The sequence below is a fragment of the Artemia franciscana genome, unplaced genomic scaffold (assembly GCF_032884065.1).
Source record: "Artemia franciscana unplaced genomic scaffold, ASM3288406v1 Scaffold_188, whole genome shotgun sequence".
NCBI classification, from domain to species: Eukaryota; Metazoa; Arthropoda; class Branchiopoda; order Anostraca; family Artemiidae; genus Artemia; species Artemia franciscana.
In genome coordinates, this window is record NW_027062997.1 from 235453 (window position 1) to 263232 (window position 27780).

Below are 27780 nucleotides of genomic sequence, written 5' to 3' on the forward strand. Positions count from 1 at the left end.
TGAAAACCTAGATTGTCAATCAAAAACACCTTATAGTGAAATACATCAGGTGAAAACAACGAATCAACGTTGCTAATATGAATTCAGGCTAGCACAACAGATTGTAGATGAAATTTTCTGAAATCTGCCTTGATTATTTTTTTTCAGAAAAACCAAATGACTTCGAGCCCACATTTACAACATATATAATAATATAATAATAATATTTATTTCTAACCCACTTACATCAAAAAGATAAATAGTGGAGTAAAAGCTTGAAGAAAAACGGAAAATAAATAAAAAAAAAAAAAAAAAATGTGATACAAAAAAAAAAAAAAAAAAAAAAAAACGAGAGTCAACAATAGACATTAATCATACAAACGGATCAGACCGTGGTGAGGCGACAAACGCCGATACGCCGTTTCAGAGAGCTTTTTGTGTAGATCAGTCAGCTTCTCAGTAATATTCGGAAGATGGAACTTTTTGATTATCTTCCGATTCCTATACCACAGAGGAAGATAGAGAAGAAATTTGCAGAAACGGAAATAAGAGGATCGAATATCGCTAATATCTTTTTTCTTAAATATAGGGTAAAGCCCAGAAAGGTAAAGAACAGAATGATCGGAAAAAGTAGAATAAAGCTTACAAAGGGCAATATCAATACTATATTCTTACCACTGCACAAACAAGAAACTTCTAATTGTTTAAGGCAAATTTTTCGAATAAGAACGACAAAATATTTCAAATTTTCACATGTTCGAGACATTCATCTCATCAGGCTGGAGGATTTTTCTTGGGGAGAGGGGGTTATCGAAAATGAAATAAAATGGTCATTAGCTACCAAATTTTCAAACAACCCTGGGGCTTCTTCAGGCCATATGGGATTGAATATATTGTTCCCTTTCCTTTTACAAACAATGCTGTAAAAAAATGATTGTTTTAATATACTTGCACTATAGAAAAAAAAAATGGAAAAAGTTTGTTTAACCAATTTCCGGCTAGTATATTTATTTCATCAATGCTTCAGAAATTAGAGTCAAATCAAACAATATTTGAGCTCTGCTTTTAAGTGTCACTGCCAATGACAAGCAGGAAAAGGCTTTTAAGAAAGTCTTTTTTATTTGGTAAGGTAAATAATAGGTCAGGGATTTTTTCTATAAATATTGAAAGGCAAATACGGGACATACTATTTAAGCTTTCGCTATTTAAGCTTATAAAGAGCGTACTTTATGGAGGCTTGCGTTTTTTATATAAAATTCCCTTTTTATTTTTTATTTTTACTTTAATTAAAAACTTTATTTTTAAAAAAATTTTATTTTTATTTTATTTTTTATTTTTATTTATTTTTATTAAATTTTTGTTTAATAAAAATTTAAATTTAACAATTTAAAGCATTTGACATAAAAAATTCCCTAGATTGGAACTCATTTGATAAACAACCGTATTTCAGACAAACTTCCTTTGATATTTTAAAGAAAGCAGTGGAGATAATTGTTAAAATTTTGAAATAACTGAGCGCCCTCCGTACCTAAACAAGAATTTCAGCTTTGTGCGCTTATTTTATTATACTATACTTTAAACATTTATCAAAAATTACTTTCCCGGTCTCAAACGGAAAAATTTCCTGTCCCGATCTTCATTTTGAACTCCTATTACAATAGCCAAGAAGAAAATGTGGCTCTACTACTTCTTCGATGCTGTTTAAATTGGTTAGGTGGAAAACATATACATCTTAAAATTTTTAAAAATAATCGCAGCTATTATGAAATAGCCTTTACGTTCGGTAATGCAGTTTTTGGTTGGAGTGGATACCAAAACTAAAAAAAAAAAATGTGGGTGAGAAAATCACCAAAAACAAAAATATATGGAACCAAACAGTTTAAATATCTTTAACTTCCCTCTGAATGTGTAGTTATCGTAGGGAGTCAACATATTCTTGATTTTGAGTTTTTACTAACGAAAAGCGTTGACAACCTTGACTAATTAGCTCTGTCTGATAGTTTTCACGGCTCAATGTGGTAAAACTAGAAAAATGTGATACTGCCCTACAAACTTCGTAGTCCTGAAGCAACCCAAAGAAAAATCTTAGCAAATCTTGGTTTTCAGCTATGAATTGACTTAATATAGGCCCAGGAGGAAAATCATATTCCATTTTTGGTATCATTGGTATTTTAATAGGAGTATATTTCTAATAAAAAAAAAAAAAAAAAAAAAAAAAAAAAAAAAAAAAAAAAAAAAAAAAAAAAAAAAAACAGACAAAGTTAAACAGAGCTAAACTTTTTGAAACAAAGCTAAAATTTTCAATATTATAAAGTTGAACCATGATTGACTTACCATCCTATTTTGGATAGTTCTTACTAATTCTTCTTTCATTCTTGAATTTCTCAACTTATACTCTGGGATTACCCTGGATTTTAGCTCATGAACATGGGACTGCATTCCATTGAGCTTTGTGGTTAGCTCCAAGACATCCTCTTCTAATTCAGCAGTTCCTGTTTTTTCTTTAGTTTCGGTTACTTTGTTTTTAACTTGCTGTTTAAGCCGCTCCATCTCACAAAGCTGATTTCTCGATTGTTTCAAGAATTCCTAGAAGAAGTGAAGTTAATGAAAGTTATAAACATAGTTTCGACAAATAGATAAAGATAAATTAATTATTAAAACGTACTGAAAACTGACAAAAGTTTGCCTCTAGTAGTTCCTAAGAAACAAAATTATTATACGATCAAATTTGTTCAAAATAAGGGGGGGTGAGGAAACGCTCATTTACGAATAAGATAAGCAAGTATTTATTATTTTTATGCGGTATTTTTCGAAATTTTCTAGGTTTTCTTCAAATGTGTCCCTTTGCTTAGCAGTTCAGATCTGCGACAAAACAAACAAGATTTGTAAAGCGAAAACAATACCCAGAAAATATTAAGTAACAGACAGTGAGCATGACATACAGTCGCTCTAAAGTCCTTCTGTTCTAGAGTAAATTAGTGGTATTTTAATTAAACTAGTTCAATTTGAGCAGCCACCCTAGCGGTAAAGGGCTATAGTAACTTTGGTCAAAACTCATTATAAAAAAGAATATTCAGAAAACGCCCCCCCAACCACCAAATGAGAGTAGGTGCGTGGCAGCCATTCTGATTTCTACAGTACTACCAGCAGTTCTTTGTATGGAAGTTCTGGCAAAATCTGTGGAAGAGCCATTGTATAACCTATAATAAGCATAATTTAACTAGAATTTTGACCAAAATTCACCATAAGAAACAGAAAGCGTAGCGTACATCAAAAGACAGCATCTTTGAGGCAGCCATTCTCATTTCTATGATTTTGGCATTAATTCTTGCTATGAAACACTTGGCAAAATTTGTGGAAGTTCCTTATATATTGATTGTTTATTCTTTGATTTATTCAGTTACTTTTTACCTTGTTGATTGTTGGTTGATGTGTTAAATCTTTATCCGTGTTACCCCCAGGAATTACAAGTTCTGCTATCTGTTCGAGAGTATTATTCTTTTGTTGGTGGGTCGCATTGAGTCGAGTCAATAAATTCATTTATCATGTCAATACAGGCACGTGCTAGCAGATTGGCGCCTAAGGTCAAATTAAGATTTTGTCCATTCTGTACTCTTGATTTGAAAGCCCAGTTTTTCGTTCACACACACAATCTAATCTTAGTAATATTTTGTTATATTTAGTTTTCTGAAAAAAAAGAGTTTTGACGACAGAAACAGTCAATCATTCATTTGGTCGAAGAAAGTTTCAAGTAAACAGAAATAGAAATAGTAGAGGGTTGAACACAATTTACTACTATTTTTCGTTTAGAAAATAATTTAGCGGTACTAAGCATAACTGTCACCCCAAAGAAGCAAAGCATAAACTTCAGGTTTCCGGTGGCTGAAAGTGATGATCCGGAGCTTACACACAATACGTTGTCCCATATTTTTACTGAACTTTGCACTGGATAAAACATTTTCTTTTCACTACCTTTGACTTCATAAACTGATTTAACACTTACCTTTTAATGTCAGCAAGAAACCAAACCGGTCACCTCTAACAAAAGACGAGAATGGAGAGTTCATCTCTGATCCTTGGAAAGTTGATGAAAGATGGGCGTCACATTCCGAGAAAATCTTGAATAGACCCCAACCTGATGACCGAGAAATAGTACTTGACACACATCTTTTGTAAATTGACATAAGTGCTGACCTTCCGAGTACTGATGAAGTAATAATAGCTATAAAAAGGCTAAAAAATGGGTGTGCACTAGGAAACAACGTAACCACAGCAGGAAAGCTTCACAAATGCTTCGATCTTGTATTACTATATGGACCGCCCTTCTAGTGAGTATCTGGAAAAGCGAGAAGATCCCAGTTGACTGAACTAGAGGAATTCTAGTTCGACTCTTCAAAAAGGGAGATGCCCTAAAATGTGGCCAATGGAGATGTATCAATATAACGTCGGCTCCAAGAAAATATTGGCTACCGTCATACTTCATCGCCTAAGACCAGCCCTTGACACGCACCTCGGAGAAGAGAAGCATGGATTCTGGCCTGGTAGATTCTGTTCCGATCTAATTTTCATCCTCAGACAAATAGTGGAGGATTCTAGACAATGGAACACAAAGCTCCAGCTACTGTTCATTAATTTTAAAAAAGCATTTGATTCTATTGACCGAAATATTTTACGGAAGATTTTAAAGTATTATGGAGTACCTGAGAAGCTAGTAAAATGATAATAGCCCTCTATGACCCTAGCAAACGCTGTCTTCGAACCGAAAACGGGGAGACGCAGTTCCTCAGAATAATATCAGGTGTGAAATAGGGATGCATTCCATCTCTATTTCTATTTGTAATCATAATGGACTACGTTCTACGGCAGTCATCAGGTTCTGGATTAAAGATTAGCAGCAGTGATCTCAGATCTCGACTTCGCAGATGACGCAGTTCTCCTACAAGAGGCGAAACAACAACTGCAGCAGCTACTTGACAACACAACTGATCAGGCCGAGAAAGTGGGACAGGCCGTAAACATGGATAAGTCAAAGACTATGGCCACATCTAACTTACCGATGATACTGAGATACAAGGATAAAGATATACAACAAGTCAAGGAATCCAAGTATCTCGGGAGTTGGAATGGGCATGATGGTGAAATCATGAAAGAAATAAAACGGAGAATAGGACAAGCAACTTCAGCTTTCAACAAACTAAAACCAGTTTGGCGTAGTAGTAAATACTCACTACGATTAAAGCTACGTCTTCACAGCAATGGGATGTCCATTCTCTTTTACGCTACCAAGTGCTGGGAACTACCGCTAGAGAAGCATGTCCAAGCGTTTGAGAATATGTGCCTTAGAAGACTCCTGGACATACCATGGCAGGAGAAGGTCACGAATATAGAAGTCCGTCAAAGAACTGGTCAGACTCTTATTACCGATCTCCTGAAGCAAAGGAGATGGACCTACCTTGGTCACATCCTTCAAATGCCTGGGGACCAACTTACAAGAACTGTATACGCGTGGCGTCCAGAGGGAAGGCGTAGGAAAGGTTGACCGAAACACACCTTGAGAAGACAGTGTGACCGAGACCTGAGGATCGTAGAACTGTCACTTTGACCACAATTTGAGGTTGTCACTGCCGCAGCTCCACTCTGAGACGTCTGGCGAGGCTTTGTAGACGCCCTATGTGCCACACCCGGCCCTGGAGGAACTGAGGTCTAATATAAGGTTACTTTTTAATGTTTATAGGTCCCACTCTTCTTGTTTCTACTCAAATGTTGAACTGTCTCAACCTTACTTTGAACTAGCACATGCCCGTATACGACAATTTAAATTTAAGAAGATATTTTTTGGTCTATCTACGTCCAGTTCAGACTAAAAAAATAGGTTTGCTTCTTTTCTGCTATTTTGAAATCATCTTGTTTTCTTTTACTCTTCCTTTGAAGTAGTGTCAATAACAGATTGTTGATTCCATAACATTTACTTTTGCTTCCATTTTCATTAGATGCCTGAAAATTTATGTCGTTCTTGTATGGTGAAAATTGTAAGAAATCACAAATAGAAAAATGAGAAAATTTAAAAAACTTTCTGTGTCCTCAATGGGTTCATCCTCTCCCCACACTCTTTCAGTCTATTACTGCAAGCTATCATCTCCCTGATATACTACGAGAATGGAAGGGGGGGGGGGCAGAAGGAACTCAAATTGACAAACTGCCGTATACTGACGATTTCGATCTGACAGATATAAGCGTTCAAGGTCTTTAAAGAAAGGAAGACAGCAAATCAGTATATAAATTAATGTCAACAAAATTTTGGTTACATCATGTCGTAGCAATTCAGAACAACCTCTACAATAATCTATGGCAAGTAAGCGGAAAGAGTTAATCGGTTTCTTTACCTCAGCGGTCTCCTAACGGCTCCAGCCGTTGGATTGCCTGGATAATGCTGGATTGCCACACCTCCAGCATTAAAGCCACATATTATTTCCTGGCCACAGTTTCAGAAGACTGTCAAACTTACAGAAATCCAGCAGCCTTTCAAACTATCTGAAGTTCACCTTTTCAAATCCTTGATCATACCCGTTGTTCTCAAGGGATTGTGAATTATGAACCGTAAATATTGACAATAAGCACACCCTTCTTGCATTCAATATAAAATGTTGACGTCGAATAGATATGATTGAGTAGGATTGTCATGTCACAAACGGAAAACCAGAAAGACTGAAGTCACCAGACACAATTCTCAGAATTGTCACGAAATAGCAACTGCACTAGTCAGGTACGTTAAGAGAATGAACCCTTTTTGCCTACCTTAATATTGCTCAGAAGGACAGTTGAAGGAGATGAAGAGAAACAACTCCTTTGAGGTGGATTTATAATTTTCACAAATAGCGTTTCATCCTACTACCCGATATGCACCGAGATTGAAGCACACAGGGCCCTGGTATATGAAACTTCCAAAGGCCTCAAACCACATGTGGATGGATGTGCCTTAGTAAAGTAAATTCTCTATCAAACACCTCTTCTACAATATGCTTTTAATGGTCCTATTTTTCTTCTAGAACACTGGCAACACATGAAATTCTAATAATCCCTCATGTATATTATCCATTTTAAATTGAACTTCCTTCCTCATTTTGGTGTCGACCAACAACTCAATTCAAAATCATCTATCAGAAAGAACATCCACTAAATTAAAATAGCCTCCGGAAAAAATCCCAGAAGCAATTATAGCACTGTGGCTTCTTACACCAAACTATTAATCAAATAAATAACCATAAAAAAACAACATTAGTCGACCCCCATTAGCCGAGCCCCTCATCATGTTGTTAATAATAACAACAGAACCACAGAACCACAAGCTTGAACCGTCCTGCTGCTAGGATTCAGGATGTTTAGTATCCAACGCTTCCTTTCCTTCCCAATAATCGGAGTCTTGACATGTGCAAAAACTTAGCTCGAAGTTGCCTCGTAAGCCTTGGTAACATATGCGAGGAAGTTTATATGCTTACATGAGCAAATTTAAATTGTGTTGCCATCCGGATTCAAATAACTGTCAAATTTCTGAAGTCTTGGGCAGTAACCAGAGACAAAGCGGATATACAAGAGCGGTACCACACCAGCAAGTACTATACTGCAATTATTAAGGACAACGCATGCTATGAGCCTTACATGGTTTAGCCGTATTTAGGCTCTGTGCAGCCTGTAGGACTTATGCAGCAGCAGTAGTTGACATGGTCATGTGAGGTATCTGTGCCATCAGGGAAATTATTCCTCACTGTTCATGATTTTTTTTTTCTTTATATACATTCGTAGAAATCTATTAGCTAATAAATAAGGAATATTTTGATTACAAGAATTGTTTTATTTTTTTCTGTTCAACTGTAAACGCTTGCCTATGTGTTCGATAAGTCCAAGTTTCAACCTCAAAGGTAGAGAAAAATTTTCAAAAAAATCTTCTTGGAGTATTGCTTTCTAATAACTTAATAAAAATACTTGGTTTATACAAAGGCCAACAAGGATCTGAAAAAAAAACTAGGATATTATACACATACAGAAACAGAGCTCTATGACTCAATCGTATTCTCAGGAGTTTCCCCATAATCCTTCATTCCAACTATTCCTATTTACTAATTTTTATCAATAGAACTTTCCCTCCAAAAAAATATTTCCTTAAATAATTTCCTTCCCTTACATATGTACCAAAACTAGGGGATGGTATAGAAATTCTATATAGAAATAACCCAGAAACTATTTCTGGCACATGGTTATGTGCACTTTAGGTTAGGAAAGGAAAGAAGAGGAAAGATTTAAGCAAAGAAGAAATGAAAAATTACCTCAAGAACTGAAGAATGGTCATACTTTTCCACCAGATTCATTATTTTGTCTTTAGCTGACTCTCCTTTAAACGTTTCGTTGCTAACAAATAAATCTTTAATTTCGCCAATTAAACAGCTAACCTGAAATAAAAACAATTATTAAACATTATATTATCAAGAAATTTAATACAGAAAATTAGAAGCTGAAATGCTAAATAAACAAATGCGTTAGGAATTAAGTTTATTGACAGCAAGGGACGTGATGAAGTTTCCCCTCTCTAGCTTCCTTCAAAAAAGAAGTTACATTAGTCTTTATCGAAAACTTTTCAATTATCTTCTTTCGTTTTCACTTATCTTTATCAAATCACCTTATGCATCAACATTATCACCTTATCACATCTATAAGCCATTATAACGGGGATCACTGAAGCTCGGTGCTCCCCCCCCCCCGTCTAATGAAGAAATAGAAAGGGCTTCGCGGATATTCATAAGTTTACCCATATTGCTTTAATATTGGATCAAGACAGAAAGGACAAAGGCAAGGCGAGCCCAGAAAGGACAAAGCTCAATCCCTCAGCCTACAACACAGAATGATATAGCCGAACCACAAAATTTCAAGGAAAACCTCTGCTGAAAGTTGTTCATTTTCTTCTTCTTCTTTTTCTAGAGCAGGGACTTTAAACTTCTCATAAATAATCTTTATGCTCTGGGTCAGCGCCTCAATCTCCCTTGCCAGGGACATGCATTCAGATTTGTGAATTCTGATAAATTTAACGTCTCTCCAAAATGAAAGCTTCTTCAGTTGTAAGGTCCTTAGACTTCTATCTGAAATTAAAAAGGTGATAAATAAATAAATAAAATCAATAAATTTATTCTACGAAAATTAGAGAAAACACGAACCAATTACTAAAATTATCATCAAGCTTAATAAAATTAAAGGATTAACTAACCGAAAAGCCATCTAGTTAAAATTTAACTAAAAAAAATAATTAAATATTTGAAAAACTGTGTCAAGAAAAGTGATTTTGTACTTATCTTTGCGAGCTGGTGATAAAGAATACGTGAAACTTGTACGAATAGAAATTCAAACTGGTTTCTAAAACCAAGCATTAATAAAATCCAGTGTTACTTCATAAGTCCTAAAGCTGAAACAAGAACAATAGAAAGAAACAACAGAAAGAAAATACACTTGGATAATTACGAACACATGGTATATAGAAAAAACCAAAGATGGAAAGACTCATGGCATTTAGAAGAAAAATCACTAATACTTCTCAATAACTATAGCTTTGCTTACCAATCGATTATTTCTCTGCAGCAAGGGGTTACTTGTCCATGTTATGAGTATCATCAAATACTTTACAAATTTAAAATAAAGGTGGTGGACTCAACAATTTAAATAAACCAGGCAGAAGCCGTCCAGGCCAAATGGTTAGCGCACTAGACCATGGCAGACCATTGGTCAGCATGCGAAAAAAAGTCGAAAGAAGCAAGATCTATTCAGCAGGGAAATTGGATGATCTACTCAGATTCGAAACGTTTGAAGAAAGGATTGAATACACAGCCTCAAAATTATGAGCAAATTTTTCAGTGCCTGGTTATGAGCCTGCCATTTGGAACCCCTGGGACTTTCTCTCCAGGTGAAGAAAACTATGTTGTATTTTTTGTTAATAAATGCCTATCTCCCCCTTCTCCTATCCTTCGGCTAACCAGTACAAAAAAAACAGTTGATTAAAATTTTCGATGCATAAAATAAAATTGAATCGAGTAGCATTCCCCTCACTACTCAACGGGTTGTCAACCCAGCTCTAAATGGATGCCTGGCGAAATCTGGGGAAGGTAAGCAGGAAGGATGTGACAAACCATGGGATGGTTGGTCCCCAATCCCCCATTGCACTTCCTGGATGAAGGGGAATGAAACGGAGATCAGCAACACCGGTAGAGACTGTTAAAGCTCAATACTATATTACTTACTTATGCTCAACATATAATACCAATAAAAGTTCAATTCCACTTATAATTTTTTTTTCCACAGATCATACAAATTGTCAACGGTCTCTGGCTCCTCAAGAAAGGAACTGTGTATCAGAAGGCTTCTAAAAAGCATTGCACCACCCTTGCCCCCTCCACAGAGTGTTAGGATACAGACTCGTATACATTTTCCATTTCGCGGTGCAGCCTTTATCCTGAGTCTCATACAATGAATACAGAGGAATACTAATAATACAACGAAAAGAAGATGAATAAGTTCACTAGTAATGAATGTAGCCCCATGCCTGAAACAGCTTTCTTGACAGACATTCCAAACTGAAATATAATTTATTTCAAATGATGTAACAATTTGACACTTAATATATACTAATTTAGTTTTAATTAAAAACTTTAATTTAATTGACTTAAACTTCAATTTATCCACTTTTAATGAGCATACACCAATTTTAACATAATTTACATAATTGAGAAGGCACCTTTCTTTATACATAAAAGAGTATGTTTAGAGAGAGTGGACTAGTATGGAAGGTCCTCTTATATGCCAGAAAGTGCCCACTGAAAAGTTGCCCAATGAATTTCAAATTCGAGGCACTTAGTAGGACGGAATCAGTTTTTTTGCCTGTTTAAAATTCCATCTTTGAGCTCATTATTTCTAAATGACCCTATAATCTAGGGCGAGCATCATTTACCGGTGTTCTTTGGCACCAAGCAAAGGGTATCTCGCATATTATTACTACTGATTTGGACTAAAAATTAAAAAAATATTTTACATTTATTTTCTTCGCTTTGAAGTTTAAAGCCAATACACAAAACAAAAGCATAAGAAGGGTTATTTACTGGAACAAGCATCAGCTAAAATTTGGCTAATACAAAAAACAAAACAAAAGGGCAGATCGGATAAAGAGATTCGGCTTCTCCAGAGTGTTCACAAAGCATCAGATAAAAAACCTCAGTCCAGGACTAGTGAGCACCATTATTTTATTTCTCACAACCACTATATTCTGCACTCGTCTCAGAGCCTCTCAATTGTAAATTAAAAGGGAGTATAAGGTAAATGTGGCCATCGTTGAACGTGGCTATAACTTCATTTTCTCTCCAATCTAATTTTCTGTTCTCTGGTGTCACCGTGCACGAATTGATTCTCAATGAAACCATTGTTTCTTCAAAATCTCCCCTGACATGGGAGCAAAAGAGCTCCTAGTTTGTAACTGAAAAAGCAATGTGTCTAATTTGTTCATTTTCTTCAAAGCCGTTTACCCAGACCCCAACTTTCACACTTTCGTTAAAGGGGCAAAAGGCTAATGGGGTCAAAGACGTACAGTCGATTGCATTTTCTCCTTCTTGGTTGGATTTTCTGCGTTTATGGTTTGCATCTGGGGCCTTACCTGGTCAATGTCAATGCAGTGGCCTCCAATATTCTAATCTTAGCTCAAAGACTTATGTTCTTATTCTTCCACTCAAGGCCAGCTCAATTTATGATAACTAAGCTTAAATATGGACAACATTAACAAACCCTACATTTAAAAAAACACACAAAACAAGATTAAAATCTTGTGTGATGGACAAGATTAAAAGAAGCACAATTTAGGTAGCTATTCCCTGCAATTTTACACTTACTTCTTTTGATGTTAGGAAAACATTTACCTTGTAAGCTACCCTTAAAATGCTTATTACTAACAAGTCACCGCAGCAACAAGCCGGCTGAGGCAAACACAACTACGCAAGCTCCTCCTCCATCCTAATCTATTCAAAGTCTCCCTCTTCATATCCTCCCAGAAAGTTCCCATTTCATTTAAATATTTCTTTATGACATCCTCCCATCCCAGACGAGGACGACCTGCTTTCCGTTTAGCCCTGGACGTTTGGGCAAAGAGGACAATCTTCGGCGATCCGTCATCCTTCATCTGCAGAACCTGCCATACGGTCAGTCAGCTGGGTACCCAGAACAATCCGTAGGCAATTTCTCTAGAAAACACATAGTAAATGTTCATCCACTTTTCGAAGCACCCATGCTGTAGAGCCACATTTGACGACTGTTATCACTGTAGCTTTCAGTATTCTAACCTTAGTTTAGAGACTTATCCTCCAAATCTTACAAACTCCTTTTAACTGTGAAAAATGACCCTCAGCCATGGCTATTCTACTTTTAATATCTTCACTGCTCCCACTGTGTTAACTAATAATACTACCAAGGTAAGTGAAGCTCTCCACCTGATCAACCTTTTCGATTGGTCATTGCTAGATTTGCATTACGAGATTGTGAAGCGGAATATAAATTTCACAATCCAAACCAACCATTTGCAATTTCTCTGGAAAACATCTGGCAAATCTTCATCCGCTTCCGGACTGCCCGTTATTCAGAGCCATGTTTGACCACGGTCACCACTGTAGCTTCCAATAATCTAATCTAGGTTTCCAGACTTATCTTCCTATTCTTCCAAAAAAAATTTAACTGTGGAAAAACACCTTGAGCCTTGGCTATTCTACTTTTAACATCTTCAATACTCCCACCGTCTTTACTAAAACTACTACCAAGGTAAGTGAAGCTGCCCACCTGCTCAATCTTCTCGAGACTGATCATTGCGAGACTTGCATTGCGAGATTTTGAAGTGAGACATAAATTTTACAATCCAAACAAACCGTAGGCAATTTCTTTGGAAATCGTCTATCAAATTTTCGGAATGCCCATGTTTCAGAGCCATATTTAACCATTGTCATCACTGTAGCTTCCAATATTCTGGTTTGCAGGCTAATCTTCCTACTCTTCCAAACTTTTTTAACTGTAAAAAAACACCCTGAGCCTTGGCTATTCTACTTTTAACATCTTCACGGCTCCCACCTTATTTACTAACAATACTATCAAGGTAAGTGAAGTTGTCCACCTGGTCAATCTTTTCCTTGTCCATCGTAACCTTTTCATTTTCACTTATTCCTAGCCTTAGTGACTTACACTTTCTTAGTGACTTACACTTTCTTACACATTTATTTTCAAACCTATTCTAGCACCCTGAACTTGCAAAACCTCTAAAAGTTCATTCATTTTGCTCACACTTTCATCTAGGATGCTTAAATCATCGGCATAATCTATGTACCGGAGAGGTTTTTCTCTCCATTTGATTTCGTGGTCTCTCATTACCTTTCCTGTGCTTCTTAAGACGAAATCAACCAAAATGGTTCGTATTAAGGAAATTCGTATTAAGGAACCTATTCTAGCACCCTGAACTTGCAAAACCTCTAAAAGTTCATTCATTTTGCTCACACTTTCATCTAGGATGCTTAAATCATCGGCATAATCTATGTACCGGAGAGGTTTTTCTCTCCATTTGATTTCGTGGTCTCTCATTACCTTTCCTGTGCTTCTTAAGACGAAATCAACCAAAATGATTCGTATTAAGGGAAATAAAACACAAACCTACTTAACTCCAGATTTAATACGAAACCAGCAGCTAACCTCATTTCCTACCTTAACCGCTGAAGTGTTATTCTTGTACATAGCACTAATGTATTTGTCTGGTACACCATACAAGGATAAAACCTTTGCTAAAGCTCATCTATCAACAGAATTGAACACTAGCCCATAATCAATAAAACTGAGGACCAAGGGTGTTTGATAACTAAGGCACTTCTCAATTATTAGCCTAAGAGTGAAAATCTGGCCGACATATCGTCTACCTTTTCTAAAACCGCACTGCTCTTCTCTTAAAACTTTGTTTACAGCATCTCTCAGTCTAAAACGAATCATGTTAACAAGTAATTCCCTACCTACAGAGACAAGACAAATGGCTCGATAATTACCACACTCACTCATATCACCTTTCTTTTACAATTTAATTAAGGTTTTCCTAAAATCACTAGGTACTTCCCCCTTTTCAAAAATCCTATTCATAATCTTAAGTATCTTATTCCTAGTCTAGGAGCCGCCATATTTAAGAAACCCATTTACCAAACTTCAGTACTTCGAGCCTTATTATTGTTTAATCATTTTAGCACTGTCGCTAATTCTTCCTCACAAAACAAATCTTCCTTCACATCCAAGGTGTCACAAACTTTTTCATTTTCCTCTAGATCTTTTCCTAAAACTCTACCTCGGTTTAGTACATTCTAAAAAGTTCTGCCCATTTCTCTTCAATTCTTTCCTTACTTTTAATTGCGGAGCAAGTCCAGGTGAATACTCACTCTCAATTTATTAACATATCAGTACAATATGCTACTTTTCAGCCTTCTAGCTGCATCTCCCTGATCCTCGGCAATTTTATCCACGGCCTCCACTTCACACCTCCTTAGTTCATATTTTAACGCTTTCTCTGCCTTCTTTACATCCCTTTTATTTTTATATGACCTATCACTCAGATAGTTCTTGTAGAAGTCCCTTCTCCTCTCCTAAACATAAAGCCTTTTCACTAATATTCCTAGCTGCGGTCCTGACTTTCTTGCCTAAGACCCCATCAGCAACGTCACACATTATTTTCCTAAAATTATTCAATCCATCTTCCACACTGTCAAATTTTTAACTCTCCAGTTTAGAATTCAACTGTTCCTGGAAAAGTTCTATCAAATTCTCCTCCTGGAGTCTAGCAGCATCATAGCTTCCTGGGAGGTAGTTACCCTTCCAAAATTTCAGCTTTAAATTAACCCTAGACACTAGCAGACGTTGATCTTTACTTTTAACATAAATAACAGCGCTCCTATATGCTCTAGTATCTTGTGTTGGCCCTCCCAATCTTCGGTTTACAATAGTAAATTCAATAAGGTTAGCTTTCTTACCATTACGTGAATACTAAGTTAACTTAGGGGCCACTTTACGACCAGATATCGTATTGGCTGTTTCCTTTTTCTATAATAAATATTCCTAGGCTAAGATACCATCTATCCCTGTTTCTACCAGCCTGGACGTTAAAATCTCCTAAAAAAAACCATATTTCTACCTGGGACCCAGTCTATTTGCTCCTGTAACTGTAAGTAAAATTCATCCGAGTCGCTAATATCTCCGTCTGTCAGTTCTAGAGGGGCATATATTACTATAACTGATACCCTGAACTTTTTAGTCATAAAATGGACGATTTTTAATACCTTCCCAGCATAAACAAGACTTAGCATTTTCTATAATCATCACTAGCCCTAGTCCCTATCTAGGGACCCCATCCTTCCTGCCTGAGTAAACAAATGCAATATCGCCTAATTTCATGTTCCTACCCATGGGATATGAGTTTCTGAAACTCCTAACATGTATAGTTTGAATCGCATGAATTCGTCAATGATCATGTCGATAGAATAATTATATTTTAACATCGTAGCATTCCAAGTTCCATTTTTCATGTTCTATATATCAATGAAATTATTTTGGCCTCAGGACAAGCGAAGGTCCCGGATACCAGTGCAGGACGGGGACCACCCCATCTTCTCAAGTCGATGCTTAAGCGCTAAGCCAGCTTAGAACTGGAGAGTAAGAAGTCCCTGGGGCCTCCAGTATTAATGGAGGCTTTGTGCAATCCTGGGCAAATCTTGGTCAAAACATGGTTTTCAGCACTTATCGATTTTCTTCTATCAACAAGAGTCAAAATCCTGCACAGAGAGTCTCAAGTCTATTACCTCTGACTAGTTATGTATTTACGCCTACAAATACTATGCTACTACGGGGAGCAAGCCCATAGTAGTAAATTAGCTACGAAGAGGTTTTTTAGCCGGAAAATGCACACCAAAAGGGATCAAAGGCCAGAAAAATTATCTATTAATCAGAATCCTGTGCGACTGCTGTGTCGTTTACTAGGCTACAATTTCCTAGAGGGGCGCCACTCCTCAAGTGGGAATAGAGTTGACCGCAAGCTCCCGAGTCTTGCAGGTACCCCAAAAGGGTCTAGGCAGCCCTTTGCAGAGACCGTTGTCCATAGATCAGGATCTTAAACCCTGCTTTAGTGGTCCCCCTATATAGTATCCTCCCACGATGGTGTTCTGCATCACCAAGCAATTTAACCCATTACTGGCAGGATTTTTGTAATTCACAGGACGTGTGCATACGCCGGTGGACCTCGTTGAGTGTACATATGAAGGACCTTATTCCTCTTCCACCTGTGTTTACAGCCCCAGGCGACTGTGCCCAAGTTTCAATTATGGACCCCCAGGGACAAGGCCCCCCCCTCAGTCCGTGCCTTCTATAGAGTCACCCTAAATATCTATAGGGCGTTCCCCTATCACCACCTGCGGACACATTGAGTGGCCTAAGGAGGCTCTTACTAAGCAGTAGACTCACAAATCATGTGAGACAAATTATATATCTATCTATATATATATAAATAAGTTGTTTGTTTGTGTCTGTCGACTGACGTCATGTTTGTGTGTCAACTGATGTCATGTTTGTCGACTGACGTCATTATAAGGATTGAGCTGTATGTCGTCATGAAGTTGTTTGTCGACTGACGTCATGTTTGTCAACTGATGAAATTACAGACCGGGACACTGGGACACAAATGACGACCGGAACACAGGGAATATAAATGACGACCGGGACACTCAAAGAGAAAAACTACAACGGGGACGCCGGGGGCACAGGGGGGATATATAAATGACGACCGGGACACAGGGAATGTTCGAAGAGAAATTACAGACCGGGACACCGAGACACAAATGACGACCGGGACACCGGGACACAGGGAATATAGGGAAACAACTACAACAGGGGACGACGGGGACACAGGGAATGTTCGATTAGCAATCACCATCAACAAAGCTCAAGGACAATCATTAGAATAATGAGGTATAGATCTGAATCAGAATTGTTTTTTCCATGGACATTTATATGTTGCATGTTCAAGAGTCGGTAAACCTGACAATCTATTTATATAAACAGACAATGGGACAGCGAAGAATGTTGTATATTCGCAAGTTTTACGTAGTTAAAAACATAGATATATATATATATATATATATATATATATATATATATATATATATATATATATATATATATATATATATATATATATATATATATATATATTCACAGGTGGGACACAGGGACACAACTACAATGGCGCGTAACTAATATGGCACGTAACGACTTACGCGCGCGGGGGGGCACGAAGCGCCCCCACCAACTAGGTGCTGGGGTGGCGCAAAGCGCCACCCCATATATATATATATATATATATATATATATATATATATATATATATATATATATATATATATATATATATATATATAGTTGTCTGTGGATGTGTCTGTCAGGTGACGTCATGTTTGTGTGTTGACTGACGTCATGAAATTAGTTGTCGTCATTTTTGTTATGACGGTGACGTCATTAGAGATATTTAAGACATGTGTTCACGTAGAAATATATTAATGTTTAACTTTAAAATGACTGATGAACTTACAATGGCAACAGCCGAGGAAGATGCTCAAAGAGTCTATGCCAAAAAACTTGCTGCTGATAGAGAAAGTCAGAAAAGAAAGCGTGCCGAGGAATCAAAAGAACAGCAAGGAAACAGGCTTGAGGCTGATAGAGAAAGAAAGAACAGAAAGCGTGCCGAGGAACTACCAGAGCAACGCGAAAGCAGACTTGCTGCTAAAAGAGAAAGTGAAAAAAGAAGGCGTGCCGAGGAGCTACCAGAGCACCATGAAACCAGACTTGCTGCTAAAAGAGAAAGTAAAAAAAGAAGGCGTGCCGAGGAATCACAAGAACAGCAAGAAATCAGGCTTGCTGCTGATAGAGAAAGTAAGAAAAGAAAGCGTGCCGAGGAATCAGAGCAACCTGAAAGTTATCGCCTGGCATTCAGGTACAGCCCAGTTCATGATTATAGCTTGAGTAGATGTGTTCAAATCGGGACTATGTCTAAAATTTGTCCCTATTGCAAGGCCTTGAAATTCAATGGTGAAACAATGGGAATGTGTTGCGCCTCAGGAAAAGTTAAACTTCCTCTATTGGCTGCACCACCCGAGCCATTGAAGACTTTCCTTACTGGAACTACGTCAGAATCTAAGCGTTTTTTGTCAAATCAGAAAATATAACTCATGTTTCCAAATGACGTCGTTTGGAGCCCAAATCGAAAATCCAGATAAATTTATGTCTACTTTCAAAGTAAAAGGGCAAATTTATCATAGAGCAGGGTCCCTTCTACCATTCTCAGGCGAGAATCATAAATTTTTACAATTGTACTTCATCAGTGATAGAAATTCTGAATTGAATGCACGTTGCGAAATTTCTCCCAACGTTGAAAGGACAATCGTTTCCCAATTGCAACATCTTTTCCATGAAAATAATAATTTAGTGTGTCTGTTCAAAACAGCCATCGATTTGATGCCTACTGATACGCATAAAATTGTTATTTCCGCTGACAAAACGCCTCCTGGCCAACATGTGCGTAGATACAATGCTCCAACTATCGACGAAACGGCAATCGTTATGGTCGGTGATCAGTTTTTACCTCGAGATATTATTCTTCATAAGCGAAACGCTCAGTTGTTAAGAATTACTGAAACTCATCGATGCTACGATGCCCTACAATATCCTATCATTTTTTCCGATGGAGCCGACGGCTATCACTTTAATATTAAATTGATGAATCCAGCCACTAACAAAGAAATGAATAAGAAATGCAGTGCAATGCATTATTATTCCTATAGACTAATGATTCGGCAGGATGAAGAAAATTATATTTTAAAATGCCGTCAATTGTTTCACCAATTCGTCGTTGATGTGTATGCTAAAATTGAATCAGAACGTTTGTTATATATCCGCCTGAATCAGACCAAGCTCCGCTCTGAACAATACATTCATTTGCAAGATTCAGTTATAAATGACAGTAATACCACAAACGTTGGAAGATTAACAATTTTACCTTCGTCAAATGCTGGCAGTCCCCGTCATATGCATGAATATGCTCAAGATGCTATTGCGTATGTTCGTCTCTATGGTCGTCCAGATTTATTTATTACATTTACATGTAATCAATCTTGGGACGAGATACTACAGCTTTTACTTCAAGGACAATCGGCGGTTCATAGACATGACATTACGGCCCGTGTCTTCCGGCAAAAGTTGAAATCACTGATAAACTACATAGTAAAACTTGAAGTGTTTGGGTCAGTGCGATGCTGGATGTACTCAGTGGAATGGCAAAAACGAGGTTTGCCACACGCACATATACTAATCTGGCTACATAAAAAAATTACTTCGAACGAAATCGATGATGTGATTTCCGCTGAAATACCTGATGAAAATGTCGATAAGGGGTTACATGATATTATTGTAAAAAATATGATACATGGACCTTGCCGTGCACTGAACGAAAATTCACCATGCATGGCAAAGGAAGGTGCACAAAGCAATATCCTCGACTTTTAGTATCCAACACAATTACTGGCAATGATGGTTACCCACAATATAGAAGAAGATCTACTGAAGATGGCGGTAAAACAGCAATAATAAAGAAGCGTAACGGTACCACCATCGAAGTAGATAACCAGTGGGTTGTTCCATATTCCCCATTATTATCAAAAACATTTAATGCACACATAAACGTTGAATACTGTAACTCCGTAAAGGCAATCAAATACATATGTAAATACGTCAACAAAGGCAGTGACATGGCAGATTTTGGCTTGCAGCCCGAAATCAGAGATATCGACGAAATCGTACAATATCAGGCTGGAAGATACATAAGCAGTAATGAAGCTGTTTGGCAAATTCTTTCATTTCCGATACATGAACGTAGTCCAGCTGTTGTTCACTTAGCGGAACATTTACAGAATGGTCAACGTGTTTATTTCTCGGAAACCAACGTGCAACAAAGAGCCCTAAATCCATAGGATACAAAGTTAACCGCTTTCTTTTCGCTTTGCAAAAATGATTTTTTTGCAAAAAAACTGCTGTATACTGAAGTGCCTTCATATTAATCGGGGAATACTAAAAATAAAGTATTTGAACGTCAAAAACAGGGTAAGTCAGTCGACGGCCAACCTACCATCTTCAAAGATAACACGATAGGAAGACCCTACACCGTTCACCCCAATCAACATGAATGCTTCTTTCTACGCCTGCTTTTGGTGAATGTGCCCGGTCCGACATCCTTTGAGTATTTGAGAACTGTAAACAGTACTATACATGACACTTACCGTAGTGCATGCCAAGCTCTGAATTTATTGGAGAATGACCAACACTGGGATAACTGCATCAATGACGTGTGCAAAACGTCAACCCCAAGTCAAATTCGTGCATTGTTTGGCATCATTTTAACAACTTGCTCTCCATCAGCTCCTACAGATTTATGGAAAAAATATAAGTCAAAAATATCCGAAGATATACTCCATCGAAAACAGTTAGAGACGTCAGATATGACTTTTGATTTTACATCAGAAATTTATAACTACACTTTAGTTATTATAGAAGATTTGTAAGTATGTATGGCAAACAAACCTCTTCAGGATTTGGGAATGCCTTCACCTAACCGTATCGCTGCTGTTTCGACATGTGTAGAATTGGATCGTGAACAAAGTTACAGTACGAGTGATCTATTGTCGTATGTACAAAATAACATTTCCAAGTTAACGTCGGAACAAAAAGACATTTATGATACGATAATGCATTGTGTCGATAACAACGTTGGAGAAATTTTCTTTTTGGATGCGCCAGGAGGTACTGGTAAAATGTTTGTGATAAAACTGACTCTGGAATCAATTCGATCAAAAAATGATATAGCGTTGGCAATTGCGTCGTCCGGAATAGCCGCAACATTGCTGCCTGGTGGAAGAACTGCTCATTCCGCTTTGAAATTGCCTCTGAATTCGCATTCTACAGAAACTCCCACGTGCAATATTTCCAAATCATCTGGGATGGGTAAAGTATTGCAGCAATGCAAACTTATTATTTGGGATGAGTGCACAATGGCACACAAAAAATCGCTCGAGGCTCTGGATCAATGCTTGAAAGATTTGCGAGGGAAGTCGAAACCCTTCGGCAGCACATTAATATTGCTTGCGGGAGATTTCAGCCAAACATTACCTATAATACCTAGATCAACTCCTGCAGACGAAATGAATGCTTGCCTGAAAAATTCTAATTTATGGGCACACGTAAAAACATTAAAATTAACTACAAATATGCGTGTCCGATTGCAAAACGATGACTCTGGTCAAACATTTTCAGATCAATTGCTGGCAATTGGAAACGGAAAGCTCGCAGTAGACTCAATTTCAGGATGTATACAACTACCTTCTGATTTTCTGTAATTTAGTGACGTCCAAAAATGAATTGATTGAAAAAGTATTTCCGAATATTCTAAAAAATTATAAAAATAATAAATGGCTAAGTGAAAGAGCGATTCTCGCACCCAAAAATATAGACGTCCACGAAATCAACAATATTGTTTTGACCAAGGTTCAAGACCAGGCAGTCCTTTACAAGTCAGTCGACACAGTTTTGGAACCAAATGAAGTGGTTAATTATCCATCTGAATTTTTTAATTCCGTGGATCTTTCAGGGTTTCCACCACACGTGCTACAACTAAAAATAGGCGTACCAATAATACTTTTAAGAAAAAAGCTCAAGGTCAATCATTAGAAAAATGTGGCATAGATCTTAATACTGATTGTTTTTCCCATGGACAATTGTACGTTGCATGTTCGAGGGTCGGTAAACCTGACAATCTATTTATATGCAGCGACAATTGGACAGCGAAGAATGTTGTATATTCGCAAGTTTTACGCAGTTAATTTGTATTGTATCTATCTATCAATCTATCTATATAAAAACGAGTTGTGTGTATGCATGTTTGTTTGTTTGTAAAAAGAGCGTTTGCATATGACGTCATTATTAGTACATACGGCTTTGTATATGCACAGACAATGGGAAAGCCAAGAATGTTGTATATTCGCAATTTTTACGTAGTTTGAAACACATATATAAATCTATCTATATTCACAGGTGGGACACAGGGACACAACTACAATGGTGCGTAACTAATATGGCGCGTAACGACTTATGCGCGCGGGGGGGCTTGGGGGGCACGAAGCGCCCCACCAACTAGGTGTTGGGGTGGCGCGAAGCGCCACCCCAACAGCTAGTATAATTATATATATATATATATATATATATATATATATATATATATATATATATATATATATATATATATATATATATATATATATATATATATATATATATACTAGCTGTTGGGGTGGCGCTTCGCGCCACCCCAACACCTAGTTGGTGGGGGCGCTTCGCGCCCCCCCCCAAGCCCCCCCGCGCGCGTAAGTCGTTACGCGCCATAATAGTTACGCGCCATTGTAGTTGTGTCCCTATGTCCCACCTGTGAATATAGATATATATATATATATATGGTTTTAACTACGTAAAACTTGCGAATATACAACATTCTTTGCTGTCCCATTGTCTTTGCATATAAATAGATTGTCAGGTTATCCCCCTGTTTCCCCCGGTGTCCCCGTTGTAGTTGTGTCCCTGTGTCCCGGTCGTCATTTATATTCCCTGTGTCCCGGGTCCCGGTCATCATTTGTATCCCGGTGTCCCGGTCTGTATATACATTCGTTTTTTAGTTTTGTTTTTCTCCTTTATTTTTTTCCTTTTTTTTTCTTTTTTAGCTTATTTAGATTTTTAGATTTTTTAGTTTTTTTTATTAGTTTTTAGTTTTTATTTCTTTTTAGTTTTTTTGTCCCGGTCGTCATTTATATCCCCCTGTTTCCCCCGGTGTCCCCGTTGTAGTTGTGTCCCTGTGTCCCGGTCGTTATTTATATTCCCTGTGTCCCGGTCGTCATTTGTATCCCGGTGTACCGGTCTGTATATACATTCGTTTTTTAGTTTTGTTTTTCTCCTTTATTTTTTTCCTTTTTTTTTCTTTTTTAGTTTATTTAGATTTTTAGATTTTTTAGTTTTTTTATTAGTTTTTAGTTTTTTTTTCTTTTTAGTTTTTTTGTAGTTTTTACCTTCTTTTTAGTTTTGTTAATTTTTTTTTTTACTTGTGTCCTGGTCGTCATTTATACTCCCTGTGTCCCGGTGCTTTGTTGATTGCTAATCGAACATTCCTTTTGTCCTGGTCGCTTTCTCTTTGAGTGTCGTCATTTATTTTTTTCTTTTTTAGTTCTTTTAGTTTTTACCTTTTTTAGTTTTTTTTTAGTTTTTAGTTTTTTTAGTTTTTTACCTTTTTTTAGTTTTTTTAGTTTTTTAGCTTTTTTATTTTTTTTATTAGTTTTTAGTTTTTTTGTAGTTTTTGCCTTTTTTTTTAGTTTTTTGTCCTGGTCGCTTTCTCTTTGAGTGTCGTCATTTATTAGTTTTTTCCTTTTTTTTTTTAGTTTTTTATTGGTTTTTACCTTTATTTTAGCTTATTTTTCAGTTTTTTCCTTTTTTTTAGTTTTTTTTTATTTTTTATTTTTTTTAGTTTTTTACCTTTTTTTAGTTTTTTTAGTTTTTTTAGTTTTTTAGCTTTTTTACTTTTTTTATTAGTTTTTAGTTTTTTTTTGTAGTTTTTGCCTTTTTTTAGTTTTTTCAGTTTTTTTTTTAGTTTTTTATTGGTTTTTACCTTTATAGTTTTTTTAGTTTTTTAGCTTTTTTATTTTTTTTATTAGTTTTTAGTTTTTTTTGTAGTTTTTGCCTTTTTTTAGTTTTTTCAGTTTTGACGTCACCTAATCCAGTTTTTTCAGGTGACGTCACCTGACACATCCATCCACACATCCATCCACACATCCACAGACAGACAACTTATTTTTATATATATAGATATATATATATATATATATATATATATATACATGCATACATAAATATATGCACACGCTGTTAAGGGGAATCAAACATGATTTTGTTTGAGGACATCATAAACAAGGCACTGGTCTCCCACAAAAAAAAGGAATTATTTCTGCAATAAAATTTTCCACTCTTAATTTAAAAGTTTCTAATGTCAAAAAGACTGAGGTTCTGAGCCCCACGTAGCATTGCAAAGCATTGTGAAGCTGTACAGTTGTATAATTAATATTCTTTGTTTAAGAAAGCAAATGATGGTACAATTATTTTGTTATTGGGAAAATACAGCGGTTTTGTCTCAAAACCTCGCTTGAGGGATGGAAAGACACTGTGCTTTCTTCTAGCGTTCTAAATAAAATTCACCTGACCCAGCCATTAAATAGGATATTAAGTGATATTGCATGAGCTGGAATTGTTAAAATATAACAATTCAAAATAGGGATAAAATCTTTTAATTGACAGTGAACAGATATAGAATTTTTAACTGGATATTTCGAACACATATATATTGCTGCTTTTCATCATCAGCAGTACAACTGCTGCAGTAAAAATTACTCCCTTGACGTTTGATAACTCAGGGTAAAAGACAATCAATGAGCATTAAGCTAAAGAGGCTGTAATTAAACACTAGCATAAATTCAGTCCATATAAAAGCAAATAGGGTCATTTTGAACTACAAAAACTATTTCTTTAGACCCTTTAATTAGTCTAAACTCTAAAGGTACAGGATGACCAGGACCAATATCCCGATAGGTCGGAAATGCTTTATAACACTTCTATATTTAACAATTAAAAAGGGCGACAGAAAGAAAGTAAAGATGATATTTTTAAAATATTACCTTTAACCAAACATTTTTCCTGACATTTTATTATTTCTTTTTCTGTCCTCTTGTTATGTTTCTGTATGCTTTCAATATCTTCCTTTAATAGTTCAATCCTCTTTTTCAAATCCAATTTTCTGCTATTCTAAAAATATGAAAAGAAGATACAATTGACTAAATTAAATTAGGACTGTTCACATCAATCGGTAATTCTTGTACGTGATCATCACATCAACAACAATTGACATCATCAAGAATATTTATGACGAGAATGACATGGAAAAAATAATCAGAGCAATTAAAGAAACAGGACGTTATAAGGCATAGGTTCTGAGTCGACGACCCTGGCTGTATTCATATATTTCAAGTCTGAGGGGGTAAGAATTTCCTTTTTTTTCACTATACGACCGAAACTACTAAATTTGATCAAAGTATTTCTCTTTTTGCTAAAATTGAACTGTTAATACAATTAAGACTTATAATTCATAAACATTGATCTTTAGAAGGGGGATGAGGAGGTTCCTTATCCCCTTTAAACTCTTCAGGAAAATAAGCATTAGAATATTACCAAAAAGATTGACAAAAACTTTTTGACAGCAATCACTTTCTTAGAAGCCAGAAGGACCAGTATATAGTAAAATAAGAGGAAAATTAACGAGACCGATTGGAAAATACGATCGATTAGGATTATTACCAAAAATTAAAACTTTAAAAGACATAGTCAGAACTATTTCCACAATAAGCAGCATTCTCACTATGCTTTCGCTGAGCAATTGGCTCCAAAAACATCCATACACAAAAAAAAATTCAATACAGCCGAAAGGGTGTCTAAAAAAAGATGCGTATCTGTTTATGCCTAAAATGCACCCAGGCATACAATGGAAACAACTAAAAGCTTTTTTCCAGTCTTGTTACTTGTGATAAATAATTTGTCTAGACCTGATTAGCTTAAAGACCACTGTTTAAGGCTTCTTTGAATAATAAAATAGTAGAAAACCAACCTCTGTGACGGGTCAGTGTCTACAGTTATGTAAAAACCAAACAGCAGAATCCCAGAAACTTTTCACCCATCAAAAAATACACTTTGCTGTTTGTTCCAAAAACAAAAACTCACCAGTATGGTCATCCATAAGACAAGTAAACGTGTATTATTTTTAAAAATGCGAAAAAGTTTTGCAAAAAAAGCTACACCACCAAATTCAAAATGACGGAGAACTGTGTAAAACCCCGAGAACGGGGTAGACTATATGTCCATGCCTATGGAAGTATAAGAATTCATGTTTTTCCTCAGATGGACAGTTAGTGATGATTGTTTATTATTTTTTTTCAGTGTGTGGCAGTATTGAGCAAGAAATTGTAGAACAGTAGGAGAATCTTCATTCAAAGACATCTTTAAAGTTCTACAGCCCCTTCCAACCAACACAAAATTGCACCCCAACAAGGTACCAGTTTCTGCCATAATTGGCTGTCAACTGTCATATTTGTAGGAAGAGAGCCAAAATTCTATCGACTGAATTGCGATACACGTATAGATGGTTTAGAATTATCGAAATACATTTATTCATGCAACATCACAGTTTTAAACGTCATGCTGCTTTGCAAAAATACATTCTTCCTTAAAAATATTAAATTAAAAAAAAAACAAGTTTTTTCAACTGAAAGTAAGGAGCAACACTAAAACTTAAAACGGACAGAAATCATCACGAACATAAGAGGGTGACTCCTCCACAACACTTCTCTCTTAACGCTAAAGGTTTTTAGTACTAGAGAAATAAGCTTCTTAGTGTTCTAATTAAACTAATATAATGTTCAGGAATCGTTCTTAAAAGATTAGGACAGAATTTAAACTTTAGCATAAAGAGCGAGATGTTGTGGAGGAGTAACCCCCTCATACACGTAATAATTTCTGTTCGTTTTAAGTTTTAATGTTGCTCCTTACTTTCAGTTGAAAAAAACATAAGAAAACAAAACATAAGAAGAATTTCTTATAGTAATTCAAACAAACTGCCCCAGTGCAAAATTCCCGTGAAAAAGTTGCCCCCTGGAAACTTCTCTCTCCATGGAAAATTATCCCCGAAGAAAATTCCACCAACAGACCCGCCCCTCGAAAAATGTATGCATACTTTCCAATAACAAATACTATAAGTAAACAATAGGCAAATTTTATAACTTAAAAAGACTTATCCCCAGGGGCTGTGGGAGAATCATGATATCCCCAAAGGCATAGTTATTCGGCCTTTCAACTATGCTGAACAAAATGGCTATCTCAAAATTTTGACCAGAAGATTTTGAGAAAAAAGGGGCATGGGAGGGTGCCAACTTGCCCTCCAATTTTTTGGTCACTTAAAGAACTTTTTATTTCCGTTTGAATAAGCCCTCTCACGATATACTAGGACGATTGGGTGGATACGATCACCCAAGGGGAAAAACAAACAAATAAACACGTATCCGTGATCTTTCTTCTGGCAGAAAATTCAAAATTTCACATTTTTTTAGATAGGCACTTAAAACTTCCATCGTAGGGTTATCTGATACGCTGAATCTGATGATGTGATTTTCATTAAGATTCTATGAATTTTAGGGGGTATTTCCTCCTTTTTCAAAAATTAGGCAAAATTTCCCAGGCTCGTAACCTTTGACAGGTAAGATTAAACTTATTGAAACTTGTATATTTGAAACCAGCACAAAACCCCAAATCTTTTGATATATCTATTGGTATCAAAATTCCGTTTTTTAGAGTTTCGGTTACTATTGAGCCGGGTCGTCCCTTACAAATTCGTTACCACGAACTGTTGGATATGGAGTCCCTACAGCACGAACATCTATTCTATATTGTTTATAATACTAATGGTTATGCAGTAACTGCACGGTTACGCACTAAATAGTAGTGAGCGGGCAAGTGAACATATCTTTTCAGGGTGGAGGGGTAAGT

General features: G+C 36.4%; 1 protein-coding gene across 4 annotated transcripts in view; it reads right to left on the reverse strand.

Annotated features, from left to right (window-relative positions):
- The window catches only part of LOC136042732 (chromosome partition protein Smc-like), a 101202-nt gene that overhangs the window by 23475 nt on the left and 49947 nt on the right, over positions 1-27780 (reverse strand). For 3 of the 4 annotated variants that reach the window (XM_065727697.1, XM_065727695.1, XM_065727696.1), the window contains exons 3-6: positions 24867-24993; positions 8908-9107; positions 8301-8423; positions 2314-2565 (exon numbers count right to left, since the gene is read on the reverse strand). In XM_065727697.1, coding sequence (XP_065583769.1) covers positions 2314-2565; positions 8301-8423; positions 8908-9107; positions 24867-24993 — 702 coding nt within the window. The remainder of the gene's footprint in view (positions 1-2313; positions 2566-8300; positions 8424-8907; positions 9108-24866; positions 24994-27780) is intronic. The other variant, XM_065727698.1, reaches the window with a different exon arrangement.